Genomic DNA, 17,318 nt, shown 5'->3' on the forward strand with positions numbered 1-17,318 from the left:
ACAAACACTTGTACGTTCATATCTTACGTACGATAACCAATTATTAATTCTCACACACCGAAGGTGATAACCCATTGGTGAATTGGGTTATCAAATAGGGCGGAGTTTACATATAAATATACATGTTAGATGCACAATTTTATTAGATTTCTACGGCAAGTAAAACATATTCCTTTTGTCAAAATTCTAATTATATTAAACAACTTAGAAGGGTGTATTCAATTTATATTTTAGAGAAATTATAATAATTCATTGATTTTTAATGATTGTAGCAGATTTTGACTGATTTTAATTGTATGCGGATTTTAACGGAGTTGTTGAATAAATCTCGTAGAGTCTTGATGATTTGAGCGGTGATTTCTACAATCTATCAAAATCTCTTAGATTTTGCTAAGACTTCTGAAAATATAAAATACACTAGAAAATACATCAAAATCTACGATTTTATATATAAAAAAAATCCATATACTTTTGAATACCACCAGGTTTTAGTGGATTTTTTAAAATCCAAATTGAACACTACCAGGTTTTAATGGACTTTTTAAAATCTAAATTGAATACAATCAAATTTTAAAGGATTTTTTAGAAAACAAATTGAACACCCTAAAATTTTCAATATTCAAAAAAATGCTTAAAATCCCAATTGAATACACCCCTCTAATCAAATCATATATATTTTTTTCATATTTGATATATTGATTTGTTGATAAATAGGGTTGTTTTCTTAGTCTGTGAAGTGCAAATATTCATAAGCTGCAAATATTCATAAGCTGAAGTGTACTTTATGCAGTACTACTATTTTTTTGTATTTTTTAGTACTACTATTTTTTTGTATTTTTTAGTACATAAACATTTTTATCTTGGCCAATGAAAGAATTATTGCCACCAAGCCAATTATATACATTGTGGACCTTCAAATCTATACTGAAAAGTCCCCACAATCATACTAAAATTAACAAAAATACTTTGAGTGTTCACTTCCCCAAAAGTCATTAGCTCTGCTGGGAAAATGAAGATAAGGTACTCAAGTGCTAGGCCAAAAATCTAAAGATATTCATACCACTGTATGCAAAACACACGAAGATAAACTTATACAGGTTGGTATGGATACCATAACAGGAGGACTAATGATGTTTGAAGTTGGGCCTTGTGAGAATTCTTACCAAATGGGATTCTTGATAGGCCAGAAATTCTCAAAACAGATAAGAAACAGAGTTGCCACTGACCTTATTTTGCAGCAGCAGCTCCTTCCTTTTGCCAAAACCCCTAAATCTCAGCCTCTCATCACAGCTTTATCCGAAAACAATCGTAAAATGTTTCCTGACTACTGGGATGAACTCGTAGGCACTGCTGATGGAAGCGGCGTGCCTCTCCTAGATGTAACATATTTCATACTTATGCGTTAACAGCAGACTGATAAATGTTTATATTTTTTGTGCTCAATGTAACAGTGTAAAATCTTATTTACTAGATTACACTACTCAACTTCAGAAAGGAGATATTACCGTATGTTTCCGAGACTTTAACAAAACTGGATGATGATGCTTTTGATGACTGTTCAGATATACTTGTTGTCAATGACTCAATGGCCATTGCAGCTCACAATGAGGATGCAAATGTTGCTCTACTGGGTCACACGTAAGCCTCTAACACCACAACAAGGTAGCGTTGTTATGAAAGTTAATCAATCATGATCGTAGTTGAAACATAGTCCAACTTGCAGATATCTAATTAGGGGATTATTGCACCATGGTCTGTCCTTCACAGCCTACACATATGCAGGAGAGCTTCCAAGTTGTGCTTTTGGGTTCAATAATCGTGGCATGGTATATTTTCTCTTCTACAAAAAAAACAGCATAAGAATGTTGTTCGTATATCATTGTTCAAATTACTTGATGTTTAAGACTTGCGTGCCTTTCATATGACTTCACGCCATGGAGCTCTAAATATTTGGAAGAACTCTCGTTTAGGCATTTACACTGAATTCAGTACCACCATCTAAAGATGAAATTGTAGCTGGTGGCATTGGAAGAAATTTCATATCAAGGGACCTACTAGAAGCAACAAGCATCGACAATGCATTACATGTAATCTATTTCTTTTTCAAAAACAAGTTTTATTTAACAGAGATAATAAATTTACCATAATCACTTGTTTGTTGGCAGAGGATTGAATCTTCAGAAGTTTCCATTGGGCATAGTTATAATCTAATTGACACAAAGTCGCGTAGGATTCTGAATGTTGAAACTGCATCTCGGAAAAGATTGTCAGTACGTGAAATAGGAGCAATTCCATTCTTCCATGCCAACATGTATCTTCATCTTCAAGTTGAGCAGGTTGGTAATATATATCTTGCATTAAATTTCCAGCTTAGACCATGGAAAAAAATAATGATGAAAAACAGACTAGATATAGATTAGTGCATAGGCAGGTACTCAATTATTATGTACAGAATCAGCTTCAATCTCATATGTTTATTAAAAATCATACTGATGATTCAAGATTTTCTGTTGTTCTGAAGACACATGATGAGAACTCAATAAGCAGACAAACAAAAGCAGCCCTGTTGCCAAAAGAAAGAAAACAAGATTTCCTTTCACTCCTTGGAGACATGGATGATCCAAAATACCCTATATACATGACTGGTATATATCAAATATTTGAGACATAATTTTATTTTCTGGCTAGCTCTCACTGTGTTTGCATTCGAATTTCAGGTCCCACGCTTCATACTTTGTGCACGGCTATAGTTGATTTGGATGAACAGACAATGTCAATAATTGTAGGAAATCCAAGTAAGGGGGAGACATCTCATGTCTTCTCAATGTGTTAGGTGCCAACAGAAGAATGAAAGAACTTTTCAACATGGTTAGTTCTGATGACTGTTGTACTGGATATTATAGGAAGGTGGGACAGTAGATATGGAGTTTGCATTTAGTCTGTTTTCAGAGAGAATCCTTTTTGGTAAGATCACTATTTGAATATTTCAATTCACATTACAACTCAAATTAGAGACTTTTTTCTGGTCGAGTTTGTTTTGGCTTGTAAGTTGTAGTGTAACAAGAATGTGATCAATAGGATATGTTCTTTACTCATTCGACTAAACCACCTAAAAAAAATCATATGAACTGCATAACCATGGAATGTAATAGACTTATCACATTTATATAAATATATATACATATGTAATATAACTTCCAAGTTTATAGTGACATGAAGATGGAGCTGTTTCTACACTGCTGAAATTTTAAAACTCAAGTTACTTCGAGTAACATTTACAAAAAGTACATATCCAAAATCTTTATAAAGGGCTTGAAACAATCAGGTACGTTGTGAAATTTGGGTTTCAGCCTTTTATTAAAGCCTAAATAGGAAATTTGAGCCTTTTAAACGGGAGCGTGATCGCTGACCTCTTGTCCTTGCCTCAAGCAGCTTTTCTTTTAAAGTGTTCTCCTTTGAATCAGATGGAAGCTTCGAGGAAGACTCTGATATTTCAACTTCCCGGGGAGGAAGTTTCGATGTCCATTGTCTAACTGGACTAGCACGAGTCCTCCAAGCAGCATTGTCACCAGAAGGTAACCTGTCATCAGGTTGCACATTCCCATTTTCAGATGACAAATAGTGGCTTCTGACCAAATTATCAACGTAGTTTGAACTAGATACATGAATTCCCTCAGCCTGATTGTTTTTTTCAATAGTTCCCTTGGTGGCTTCATGATTTTCATACTCTTTTGATGCGTTTACTTCAACTGGGAATGCATCTTCACTTTCACCAGGTTCTTTATCATCACCTCGACTTCTTATTCCATTCCGTGATATCGCCTGAGCCATCTGTTCTTCAAACTTCACCTGCAAGTTGGATGGATGACGACCTTTATTCCTATCTTGAGACTCAAGTTTTTTCTTGGCGTCAAGAGCATCTAAGTTTGGATCAATATAATCAGCTTCAAAATTATCTGGTTTCAAGTTAACAGTGCTTGGTTTGTCCAGCTCAAAACAGTGTGAATCACTGCCTGCTGAATCATCTTCATCACCATCATCCTGAGGGGCACTTACTGCTACATTCAAGGGAATGGATTCAAGAGAACTCCTCCGCAAATTGCGATCATTTGGCAGCACATCCTGTTTAACCTTGCGGTTACTGTTATGTTTACTTTGAAGATAAGCCTCTATTTCAGCTGTAAATTTGTCCACAATGGACTTCTTTTCTTCTATACCAATTTGAGATTCTTGTTTCATCTGAATTCTTTCATCAAGCCACGATTCAGATATATGGAGAATTGATCTATCACGGTCAGGCCTGTCAACCCAATTCTTCTCAGACTTCTGTTTTAAACCATGCACTTCTTGTTCATAGTCTCTTATACCCAAAGCAAATTCATCACAAAGATCTTCCAACAACTTACGCGATTTTCTTTCTCTATCCAGATCTTTTAAGGCATTAGAAAGAGATGACTTAACTTCATAGAGTTCCTTTGCTAATTTTCTGTGAAGACTTTCTGAACGTCTTCTTAACTTCCTTTCATCTTCTAATTCATCCCTGACAGACTGAATTGCAGCATTGACCCGATCATGTTCCTTGCTCTTTCTATCAAGCTTGTCTTCTGCAACTTGCTTCATCAATACGTCCATCTCATGCCGATCTGCTTGTTGATCTCGAACTAATTCCTTAATCTTGCCACGAGCATGGTCTAGCTCTTTTTTTAATGCCTTTACTAGTGCTATATTAGATGCATGCTGCTCTTCCAGGCTCCAAATTCTATTCAGTACTTTTAGTAGTTCTGTTGATGTTTTGAGGCTATAGCTCGTCCCACCGATACCTCCATTAAGGTCTACAGAGCTGGTAGGTGTTACAGCAGGATTATATGGTGTTACCTTCATAGGAAAAAAGTATGCGAAACGATGTGAGTAGTGTATAGCAGAATGTCTTGCAAAATATAGGCAATATGGCATTCCGAAGATGTTGTACGACACTCGGCTGCCGTTCAAAAAAAAAAGATCTCCAATATAAAGAAAGGTAAAGGCACAATTAAGGTAATGCACAGGTTTCTGATACAAAACATATATATATTGATATAAAGGGTATACAACTTCCATAAGTTAGTAAGCATACTACTTTCTCTTTCTCAAAAGATATCACAAGGTAATGGGCTGTGTTTTGCAATAAATTCTAATATGTAAATAACCGAGACCCTTCATCTAACTACAAAGTTTAAACATATTGGTAGAGAACATATATGCAAGTTTCAGGACATTTATGGACGAACGTATAGACGTGTATGAAAAAACTGTAATCTACTGCCATGGTCATCTACACATCTATGTGGCAATAAAATATACAATGCAGTAATAGTTTGGAACTTGGACATGAACTTGAAAGTTGAATCCTTTACAATCAGTTGTTTGGTATATTATTAAACAGTTCGGTCAGCCGAATCACTACAAGAGTACAACCAAACCAAGTCTTAAGTTTTTAGGGGGGGGACAAAATTTAGCTGACCTTAATGGAATCCAGTCTCATGCAATGCAATTCAAACCGAATCATTTCTTTCAAGAAAATAACACAAAAAGGCTGAACAAAACTCACCTCCATTGAACTCTCATAACTTGCAGGTAAGACAGGTTGTATAGCACGACTGTTCCTCTGTACCGACCGATGATGTTGCATTAGTGATGCAGCAACATGCCGCCTCAAACTACCCGCACTTTCTGGCTGTATTGAATTGAGAAGTAAACTGTATATAAGCACAAACTTTGAATTTGACCAGCATGTATGCACAAGTAGAATTGTTATTGGAAGCAACAGAAAGTAACAATATAAATGTAGCCTTATCACTTGAATGTTCAGAGCTTATCTCAGCCAAATCCGGTACTGAAGATATTTAAGTATTTAACCAATTTCCAGCAAGTTTTATTACTATAACCATCCATCACAACCCTTTCTAAGTTTTAATGCATAACTATCGATTAGACGGAATAATACGAATTCTTTAGGATCATAACTATTAATAACACGAATTAACTGAACTATATCATCCACATAAGACACATATAATTCAAATTAACAATCACAACATCACAAATAACCTAAGAAAAACAATCAAATTTCCACAATTATCTACATTTACCAAATGACAATCTAAACAACAAAAGATCAATCAAGAAAGCCCCAACAGTAAGCACAAACCAAAAATAACAAAATCAAACAAATCCTAATTCTAAAAAGCAACCTTTATCACACCCAACCATCATTTATACCTGATCAGGTGAGCTAGGAGAAGGATCATGCTGCCTGTATCGCCGCAGTCTCGAATTCGAACCACCAACACCCTGATACATTCTAACAGGGAAATTATAGTGCTGAAGCTCCCACAAAGTAGCAGCAAGTTTTCTAGCAGAAACAGGTGGGAAATTCTTGACTAAACTATAGTTAAAACCACCATCAGCAGCAGCAACATCACAAGTATTAGCAGAAAACTGTAGTAATCTCCAAGAGGGTAATACTGGAGTAGTATGTCCCCCTCTTTTCCCTACCAGTAGTGCTTCTTTTCTCAATTTTCCCCCTAAATTTTCTTGCTTTTCTGCTGGCTCTTCCCCACTATTCTCTACCCTTTTCATATCTCTCTCCTAAAATACCAACTTTAATCTCTCTCTCTCTAATTTCTCTCTCTCTCTCTCTATAATTGTTTAAAGAAAAAGGTGGTTTCTTTAAAATAAGAAGTAGCCCATCTGTTTATTCTTGATTATTCAACTACTAATACTTATAGTATATATTTATTTTCTAGTGTATATATGGGACATAAGGGTGGGTTCTTGATGTGTGACTAGTTAAATTTGAGACTACCTGGGGGCAAAAAGTAGCATTAAAGAGGAAGAAGAGGGGGAGTGATTGAAATGATTCATTGTGGTGGGGGGGGGGGGGGGACCTTATATTTTGATGATGATGATGAGCACTCTGACCCATGTAGATCCACAACTAGAACTGGTTGTCACTCGTATTTACTTTCAGTAAGTTATGTACTAGGAATATCTGTTGTCAGTGTATTTGTTGTGTTTAGACGTAGTTAACTTTCATTAAATTAATTTAGCAAAAAAAAAAAAACTTTCACTGAATTGCATTTCCATAAATGCTAGAGTTTACAAATAGGTTCTCAAATCATGATATTTCTAATAATTATTAATCATTTCGTTATAAATTAATTAAATTAAAACATGTCACATTTATCTTACATGTTACTGTATTAATTCTATAATAACACATGTAAAAACGGATTTATTAGATATATGAAAATGGAAGATCTGAAATTTAATTTAATATTTTTAATATTAGAAAGTGATATTTAAAAATTAATGAGTACTTTTATATTTTCATAACACAATTTGAGTATATTTTTTTTTTTTACAAAAATACAACTGAACTCGTCTTGTCTTTAGGTTTGGACAAGTAACATGTACATACTGTAGTTTGTTTCTGGTTCTGGAGACCCCCTTGCAAGAATTTGGACTTGTAAACCCCATGGAATCCAAGGACTCTCACACTAGTAGTACCCCATACTATCGCAATTTAACCGTCGTCATCAGTTCGACAAAATAACAGCAGTCAATAATCTCATAATATACGGTGCAGATGCAGTTGGGCGTAGAAATCCACAACTATTATGAAGTAAAAAAATTATTCAAACTAGACTAATATTATGGAATGGAGGGTGTTGATTTTTTATGACTTAAATGCTGCTGTGTTTTAGTTGAATAGTTGAACACTGAAACTGCAGTGTTTCAATAGGATAGTTTTTCACTCAAGATTAGTTTATTTGCTATTTTTTAGGGAAGATATCGTTTGCTATTTTTTTGGTAGATTTGCTTATCAAGTAGGTCTTGTATGCAGTATAAGTCACTGCACATAGTTCTGAATAATATAGCTTCTCCACGTTTCATATTTATCTATGTTTTTATCACAAATAATATTACAACAAACTGGTATCAGAGCTTTATCAGATTTAAAGGGATCTGTGAGTTCAGAAAACAAAACACAATCTAGCAATGGATTCTTTTGCTAATAACATATCACCTCCACTATTTGATGGATCTAATTATCAAATGTGGGCTGTGAGGATGGAAGCTTATCTCGAAGCCAATGATCTATGGGAAGCTGTAGAAAATGTGTATGAAATTCCCGAATTACCAGAAAATCCAACTATGGCTCAAATCAAATCTCAGAAAGAGATTAGGCTGAGAAAATCAAAGTCCCGGTCAGTTTTGTTTACTGCTGTTTCCTCTGTTATTTTTAATAGAATAATGACATTAAAGACTGCGAAAGAGATTTGGGATTTTTTGAAAAAAGAATATGAGGGCAGTGAGAAGATTAAGGGGATGCAAGCAATTAACCTGATTCAAGAATTCGATTTACAAAAAATGAAGGAGACAGAGACCATTCAAAATTATGCAGATAGGTTGATCAACATTGCAAATAAAGTGAAGCTTCTTGGAACTGAATTCCCTGATTCAAGAATCATTCAAAAAATTCTTGTTACTGTTCCAGAAAAATTTGAAGCAACAATCAGTTATCTTGAAAACTCACAAGATTTAACAAATATCACCTTGACGGCATTGTTGAATGCTTTACAGGCACAGGAACTAAGACGACTTATGAGGCAGGAAGGCTCTGTAGAAGGAGCTTTGTTAGCCAAAACGCAGAACAATTTTGGTGGCAAAAACAAGAAGTATACAAAGAATTTCAAAACAAGAAACTCAACCAGCGGCAGCACTAACAATGGTAACAAACTCTCTCAAGTTTTACCACCATGTCCTCATTGTAAGAAAACAAATCATACTCAAAAATATTGTTGGTGGAGGCCAGATATAAAATGCAATAAATGCGGACAATTAGGACATGTGGAGAAAATTTGCAGGTCTTCACAACAACAAGTGAAAGCAAAGGCCGCCATTGAACAAGTTAATGAGGAAGACCTGTTTGCAGTATCTTGTATTGCTAATTCAAGCTCAGCGGAGAGTTGGTTGATTGATAGTGGTTGCACAAATCATATGACCTATGATCAAGATTTATTCAGAGATCTTGATACAAACTACACCACTAAAGTCAGAATCGGCAATGGAGTGAAAATCACAGTAGAAGGAAAAGGAACTGTAGCAATTAAAGGATGTTCAGGTTTGAGACTAATTTCAGATGTTCTTTATGTCCCAGAAATTGATCAAAATTTATTGAGTGTTGGTCAATTAGTAGAGAAAGGATATAAGGTTCTATTTGAAGACAAAGTTTGCTTGATTAAAGATTCACTTGATAAAGAATTGTTTAGGGTTCAGATGAAAGGTAAAAGCTTTACCTTGAATTTATTTGATGAAGAACAACTTGCTGTGCACAAGGTTGAAAATGATACAATGATATGGCATAAAAGGATGGGGCATTTCCATCATAATGGTTTGCTTTATTTGAAAGAAAATAATCTGGTACGAGGACTTCCTAAATTAGAGAAGGAGTTAGCTGAATGTGCTACGTGTCAATACGGGAAACAAACTAGGTTGCCTTTTCCAAAAGGAATGTCTTGGAGAGCATCAGATAAGCTACAGCTAGTGCATACGGACTTGGGAGGACCGCTGAAAACACCATCTCTAAAAGGAAGTAAGTACTATATTGCTTTCATTGATGATTATACAAGAATGTGCTGGATTTATTTTATGAAATCTAAAACCGAAGTCACTGACATCTTTCATAAGTTCAAAACTTGGGTTGAAACCCAAAGTGGCAGAAAATTGCAGATATTACGATCGGATAATGGAACGGAATATACATCAAAAGAGTTCAGCAAAATTTGTGATGATGCCGGCATAGAGCATCAATTAACAACTCCTTACACCCCACAGCAAAATGGGGTTGTGGAGCGTAAAAATAGAACAATAATGGAGATGACAAGATGCTTGCTTCACGAGAAAAATCTTCCAAAAAAACTATGGGCAGAAGCAGCTCATACTGCTGTTTTTTTGCTTAACCGTTTGCCGTGTAAAGCTCTTTCTGAACAAACTCCATTCGAGGCTTGGTATGGGTTTAAACCGAAGCTGTTGAACTTAAAAGTTTTTGGATGTTTGTGCTTCTGTTACATTCCTCATGTTATGAGAGATAAACTTGATAGAAAGGCAGAGCCGGGAATCTTTGTAGGCTACAGTTTAAAATCAAAAGCTTATCGAGTTTACTTGCCGCAAAGCAATAAAATTATTGTCAGCAGAGATGTCCAGTTCTTTGAGACTGAAAATTGGAGCAAAGAAGAGAAACCCGTTGAGTTCCAGGAGGAGAGTGATGATGATGTTGATGACCATCCGGTTAGAGGAACTAGACCACTCTCAGATATTTATGAAAAATGTAATACTGCTATCATGGAACCTGCAAATTATAAAGAAGCTTCCACTGATTCAAAATGGTTAGTTGCAATGAAGGAGGAGCTGAATATGATTGAAAAGAGAGAGACATGGGAGTTAGTGGAAAAATCCAAAGATAAGAATGCCATAGGAGTCAAATGGGTGTATAGAACCAAGCTTAATTCTGATGGTTCAGTTAACAAACACAAAGCGAGACTTGTTGTCAAAGGTTATGCTCAAAAGTTTGGGGTAGACTTTTCAGACACTTTTGCTCCGGTTGCTAGGATGGATACAATACGGATGCTACTAGCTCTTTCGGCACAAAAGGGTTGGATTGTACATCAAATGGATGTCAAATCAGCTTTTTTAAATGGTTACTTGGAAGAGGAAATATTTGTAGAGCAGCCTGAAGGTTTTGTAGTTCAAGGACAAGAAGAAAAAGTCTATCGCTTAAAAAAGGCCTTGTATGGCTTAAAACAAGCTCCTAGGTCTTGGTATAGCAGAATTGATGCGCACTTGAAGAGCTTGGGCTTCGAAAAGAGTCTAAGTGAGTTCACCTTATATGTAAAAAAGACTGGTGATGAAGTGCTTGTTGTCTCATTGTACGTTGATGATCTACTAATAACGGGAAGTTCAAAGGAGATGATTGAGGAGTTTAAAGAAGGAATGAAAGCTATTTTTGAAATGACCGATCTTGGAAAAATGACATTTTTCCTTGGTATGCAGGTGCATCAAAATCATGGTGAAACATTTATATGTCAAGAAAAATATGCAAAGGAAATTCTCAGAAAATTCAAGATGGAGGATTGCAAGCCAACTTCTACTCCAATGAATCAAAAAGAAAAATTGTGTAAAGAAGATGGAGCTGAAAAGGTTGATGAAAAACTGTACAGGAGCTTAATTGGATGTCTTCTGTATTTAACTGCAACCAGGCCCGATATTTTGTATTCGGTAAGTTTGCTGTCAAGATTTATGCACTGTGCTAGTACAATTCATTTTCAAGCGGCGAAAAGAGTTCTCAGATATGTCAAAGGCACGATAGATTATGGTGTGAAGTTTCAACGTGTGAACAATTTTTGCCTTAATGGAAATTTTAGTCTTTATGGCTATTCTGACAGTGACTGGGCTGGTAGTGTTGATGACATGAGAAGCACGTCTGGATACTGTTTCAGTTTTGGTTCTGGAGTTTTTTCATGGTATTCAAGGAAGCAAGAAATCATCGCACAATCAACCGCTGAGGCCGAATATGTAGCAGCTGTTTCAGCAGCAAATCAAGCTCTTTGGCTCAGGAAACTTATGACTGATTTGCATATGGAACAAGAAGATAGCACACTGATTCTTGTTGATAATCAAGCTGCAATTGCAATTGCTAATGATCCAGTGTTTCATGGGAAGACAAAGCATTTTAAGATAAAGTTATATTTTCTTAGAGAGGTGCAAAAGCAAGAAGAAGTAAAGCTGATTTATTGCAGGACAGAGAGTCAGCTTGCTGATTTTCTAACAAAGCCACTTCCTAAAGCAAGATTTGAATATCTAAGACAGAAATTTGGGATCTGCAGCAATAAAGTCAAGGAGGAGTGTTGATTTTTTATGACTTAAATGCTGCTGTGTTTTAGTTGAACACTGAAACTGCAGTGTTTCAATATGATAGTTTTTCACTCCAGATTAGTTTATTTGCTATTTTTTAGGGAAGATATCGTTTGCTATTTTTTTGGTAGATTTGCTTATCAAGTAGGTCTTGTATGCAGTATAAGTCACTGCACATAGTTCTGAATAATATAGCTTCTCCACGTTTCATATTTATCTATGTTTTTATCACAAATAATATTACAACAGAGGGGTATATTATGATTTTGGTTCAGTTACAATTTTGGAAATTTGAAATTACTCGTAATTAGTTTAAAATTTTGGTAAAAGTTGAAATTTAGAGAAGCATGTATATATATATATATATAATTCTATTTGAATATGCATGTTAACTTAACTTTGCTTGTAAAAGTCCTGAAGTGTTGGACAAAAAATGACTACTATATGTTGTGTAATCAGAAAATGTACACTGGATTGAACTGTGGCCTGCAGCTTTAATCATGCAGCAGTGAGCTCCAGCTGCAATTTTAGATAAGTTACAATATGATCCACCCACAAAATTGTTTGATTTATGCCACTCAGAAACAGAAGACGAGCAGGCAGTTTCCCTTCTTTTCACTAAACTTAACTTTGCTTGTAAACGCAGAATATGCATGTCTTTAGATTGTCGCATTCAATTTGAGTTTACAGATACTGCACAAATCCAATTGTACTTCTATGTGCTTTACTTGGTTTCATCTCATAATGAATGTAATATTTCTTTTACGAAATTATGTTTATGCCTATGACTTCCAAACAATGGCATCGTGAAGTCTTCATGGGAAGAGCATACCGCCTCTGTGTGCTTCTTATCTTTCTAATAGTGTGTTAGAGAAGATATAAAGGACTAACCACAATTTTTAAATGATCCCGTACCAGACTAATGTTGAACAAGTACTAAAATTTTAATCAGGAACCGGAATTTTCTAACATTTTGAAATAAATTAAAACATATGACATGTCGTCATATAGAGAACCTCAATTTGCATAACACGTCCCGAACCACTCATACAAAGAACCTCAATTTGCATAACACGTTCCGAACCACTCATACAGAGTCCCTCAGGTTTGATTTGCTCAAAATAAAAAGCATCTTCCACTAGCGATTCTCTTGTATATGAACATTGTATGCTCATTCTAACACAAATCTTATTGTCCATCTGAGATGAGAGCATACAACAGAAATCTTGTTGTCGATCTGTCCTCAGATAGATAAAATTGCTTAACGGAATCAAAGAATTCCAACAAGCATTCACATCACAGGTGCCTTTTAAATAACAAATACAATTACAACACAGGACTGATTAAAAACCATTTGTCTTCAAAGCTTGTTTTAAGAAACAAGACTATATCGTCCAAGGTAATATTTTTTAACAGTACAGTTATTTGATACGAATCCGCAGAGGAGACTAAAGAAAATTACTAACGCAGCTTTAACAGCTTAGTTTTTATGGTGCTACATCAGGATGAAATTAAGTTTCTACGGTGCTAGATCAGGGTGAAATATTGAGCTGAGGTTCAAAGCAAAATTTGAGAAAAGTTGAAGGTCCGACCTCTTAGACAAATGACGTTTCTGGCACCATCTCCACACTTTCGATTTCAGGGTGAAATATCCAGCCGAGGTTCAAAGCAAAAACCAGAGAAAAGCTGAAGGTCCGACCTCTTATGCAAATGACATCTCTGACTCCATCTCCACACTTTCGATTGCATGTCAAAAACAAGAAGAGATGCTGAACCATATGTTTGGATGTAGATAAGATCACCAGTACCGCTGCTTGCAAACACATCATCCAATTCTTGGAATCCCTGAATAAAACTGTCAGGCACTAGTGAAACCTCTTCCCAGTTAGTACCTTTAAGCATCCATATACCAATCGTTTCTGGGACATCATGACTACCAAGACCTCCCACTATAACAACTTTATTCTGGAGTTGCATCAGACGTACGCAAGTGAGGGAGAACGGAATGGGGGTCAAAGTTTTAAGCAAGCCGCAGTTGGAAGATGAGCTCTCAAGATTATAACTTAACAAAGCATGGCAATTAGTAGTGTCGAGTTTTGTAACCACAAAATACAGAACCCCATCAAAAAGAATGCTATCATTTCCTGCTCTCCACCCACTCAAAGTCTCAACAAAAGGAGGTAACCAAGTCATTTTACCTGAATTATAAATGTGAATCGAGGTCTTCCACTTAGAAAAACTATCTTGGACTTGCCAGCTTCTCACAATTGCAATGCTATATTCATGTGATGCCTGATCGACTGAAAAAGCAAGACTGCTATAATTCGAGTCTTCTGCACCTACTCGTTCCTCAAACTGAATGCACTTTCTAGTCATAGGATTACATATATAAATCTCAAAATTGCAATCGTTTTCCTGCATCAAGCAGATCAAACCAGAGGATGCAGCAATTTTCCAAGTATCCTTTAAGTTAAAAGGGAATTTGAATTCATGCCAATGCCGCTGTACAGGGTCGTAAATTTTACCATTAGGCTCATTAGAAGTTGTAAACATGTAGTACCAAGGTTTCTTAGATAAGATACCATCGTTTTTCATCTTAAACTTTCCAGAATGCACAATCTGCTTCCATTTCGTACAAACACAAGAAGCTCCCAGAGCGCAGGCAGGTGGAAGAAAAGTCAAAACCAGCTCTTGCATTTCATCAGGGAGGACATCAATGGAGACGATATTGCCATCTCCATTAACTCTGTCGAGATTCACAAGATTTCCTTCTCGAGTAACTCTGTAGGGATTTGCAAGATGTCCTACTCCATCAACTCTTTTGTGATTCCCATGATTGCCTTGTTGATCATCTCTGCTTGGATTTGCAAGAGTGCTTTCTTGACCAATTCTGTTGGGGTACGAGCGATTAATTCTGTTGGAATTGACAAGAAGCTCTGAATTCGGATGGAATACTCCAGTGCCGTGCTCCAACTTTGGAATGAATACTCCTGTCCCATTTCTGTTGGGAGCTAAGTCAAAATCATAAGACCAAGGTGTGCCTCCAGCCAAGATTAAGCTGGGAGGATCCTGGAAAGCAATGAAGAGTCCTTGATAAGATGGCACAATCTTGTTGTGAATATGTAAAAATGGAAATTCATCTCTTAAATATAACTAGTTAGCAGAAAGACTGTCCTTCAATGATAACAGACAACAACATCTAACAAATTACATCACATTCTCTCAAGTTCTCAAGCATAAATGCAACAGTGTTTCTTTTAAAAATTTATAAACACATATAGTAGGAGAACCTCCAACAACGCAAGTTCATGTAAAAACTTATAATAGTTCTTCTTGGTGGTGCTGATTACGCTTGGGATTGCTACTGCAGTATGAGATGCATCATGAGTTAGACATTTTGATGTAGAAATTGGCATAGAACCTAACCGTGAATTACCTGTAATTTGTAAGTCCCTCTATCAAATGACTTGGAACACCATGTAATCCCAATAATAAGGACTAGACTTAGGACTTTAGGCTACAAACTCTAGACAATTTCGGAACACTCATATATGTAAGGCTTTATGATGTATACCTAGATTTATTAATCAGGATGATGCCTTAGAACTCAAGTCCACCATCAAGCAAATGTATCAAAGCATCAAGGACCTTAAGGACTCGATAACCAATACTCGACTACGCTCAAATTACAACGCTATTAAAGAGCACCTTGACTCCTAGAAGCCCATTAAAACATAAAATAAGCTGTTGATACTTGCATCCTCCATGCATTGTAGGTATGTACTGCACAAAACGCAGTACATTGAGGGTGTCCAGTTAATAGCAAATGTACCGGATTGCTACCTCCATCGACAAAATAAGGGGTTTCCAGTATCTCTTTTAACATTTTTACCTTACTCTTACTAATCTGAAACATAGCTAAACATTGTTTTTTTGAGAAAATTTTAAACTTAGAACTCAGAATAGAGTTGGATTGATTGAAAAAATCAATTTAGGCACCCCATTAAAATGTTATTGAAACCAGAAGCCTTAAGTTCCAAACCAGGCAGATTCTAAAAATTCCAAACATTAACAAAAACATGAGTACTTCATTCTTAAAAAATTAGTATGAACAAAATTTATGACAGACAGTACATAACATCCTAAATTAACAACAGATGAACAAAAAAATTATCATATAAAGGGACAACAATTTCCAAAGCAAGTATAGGCAAAAGACCTGAACTGATGAATTGATAAAGAATTCTGTACAAACAAGGATAAATTTTTAAATCAAGAAAATATATATAATTTTACCGAATACCACTCATTTCGAGCCACGCGTCAAGCGCGCGAAAATATTTAAATTTCTGTAATTAACCGTAAATCAAGAAAAGCTATAAAAGAACATACCATATAAAATCCATAGGCGTAATGATATCCATCCCATTCACTATTACTGTAAATTGGATACCCCTGTAAACAACAAATCAGTACAAAATTGACAATCAACACTGAGAGAAATTAGAGTAAAAATCTACCAACTTTTCAAAAAAGAGAGAACAAGATATAGGTACAAGCTGACAGATTTACCATCAAATCGTATCTATGGTACATGATTGTGATTAAACATGCATTCGAGAAATTGTGGCCCAGGTTGGTACAATGTAATTGTCACCTTTTTTACTATTCTTTTACACAAACGGGGAGAGAGACAAGGCTAACTAAATAAGAAGATAGATCCACATGCTAATTCGGGTCCAACAATTCCACGCGTGACGTTTTTCACGTGACCAATTTTTGAGAGAAGTCCAAAGAATGTTCCAAGCACTTGTCATGTATTGGCTTTGTTCTCAAATATAATCACATATTAATGCTTATCTCATATAAAATTTTATAATATTATAAGTAAAATAAAAAAACATGGATAACAGAGAACTGAGAAAATACATCGAAAGAAATTAATATGTGCGTGAACATATTGATTTTTTTTTTACATTTTTTTAGTTATTCATTGTTCTTATTTTTATTTTACTAGCAATATTATAAACTCCGCTCGAAGATGTACGAGATAAACATTAATTATATGTGACTATATTCGGAAACAAAACCATATAGATAACAAATGCTTACAACATTCTTTGGACTTCTATCTTAAGGACTGAATTACTTGTCTCGGAACATTTGAATCTTGATATCAAGTAATGTATAAAATATACTTATCCATAATATAATATTTTTTAAATATTATATAATAATTGATTTGTTTATTGACTATCTCAATAAGATAAAGAATATGTTAAATAAAATAAATGATATTCTATATTCCATAAAAAATGGTCAGAATATACAAGAAATAAAAGAACTATCATGATTTCATGTCA

General features: G+C 35.3%; 3 protein-coding genes and 1 long non-coding RNA gene across 4 annotated transcripts; 1 reads left to right on the forward strand and 3 right to left on the reverse strand.

Annotated features, from left to right (window-relative positions):
- Positions 1–1,103: 1,103 nt before the first annotated feature.
- Positions 1,104–3,051, forward strand: LOC141677308 (uncharacterized). Its single transcript, XM_074483178.1, has 7 exons — positions 1,104–1,379; positions 1,472–1,638; positions 1,724–1,826; positions 1,971–2,087; positions 2,166–2,336; positions 2,522–2,645; positions 2,718–3,051. The coding sequence occupies exons 1-7, from the start codon at positions 1,104–1,106 to the stop codon at positions 2,831–2,833; spliced, it is 1,074 nt and encodes a 357-aa protein (XP_074339279.1). The 3' UTR covers positions 2,834–3,051.
- On the reverse strand, positions 1,236–2,041 carry LOC141677309 (uncharacterized). Its single transcript, XR_012557377.1, has 3 exons — positions 1,915–2,041; positions 1,506–1,840; positions 1,236–1,373 (listed from the first exon to the last, which is right to left on the reverse strand). It is a non-coding gene; the product is annotated as an uncharacterized LOC141677309 (long non-coding RNA).
- Positions 3,052–3,141: 90 nt separating the features above from the next.
- LOC141677307 (uncharacterized protein At5g41620-like) lies at positions 3,142–6,943 on the reverse strand. The gene is made up of 3 exons (XM_074483177.1): positions 6,259–6,943; positions 5,588–5,713; positions 3,142–4,875 (listed from the first exon to the last, which is right to left on the reverse strand). Exons 1-3 carry the CDS (start codon positions 6,616–6,618, stop codon positions 3,358–3,360), a joined length of 2,004 nt encoding a protein of 667 aa, XP_074339278.1. The 5' UTR covers positions 6,619–6,943; the 3' UTR covers positions 3,142–3,357.
- A 6,117-nt stretch (positions 6,944–13,060) lies between these two features.
- Positions 13,061–16,634, reverse strand: LOC141678262 (F-box/kelch-repeat protein At3g61590-like). The gene is made up of 3 exons (XM_074484540.1): positions 16,528–16,634; positions 16,348–16,410; positions 13,061–15,024 (listed from the first exon to the last, which is right to left on the reverse strand). Exons 1-3 carry the CDS (start codon positions 16,549–16,551, stop codon positions 13,594–13,596), a joined length of 1,518 nt encoding a protein of 505 aa, XP_074340641.1. The 5' UTR covers positions 16,552–16,634; the 3' UTR covers positions 13,061–13,593.
- Positions 16,635–17,318: the final 684 nt, after the last annotated feature.

This window comes from Apium graveolens, chromosome 8, assembly GCF_009905375.1.
Source record: "Apium graveolens cultivar Ventura chromosome 8, ASM990537v1, whole genome shotgun sequence".
Taxonomy (NCBI): Eukaryota; Viridiplantae; Streptophyta; class Magnoliopsida; order Apiales; family Apiaceae; genus Apium; species Apium graveolens.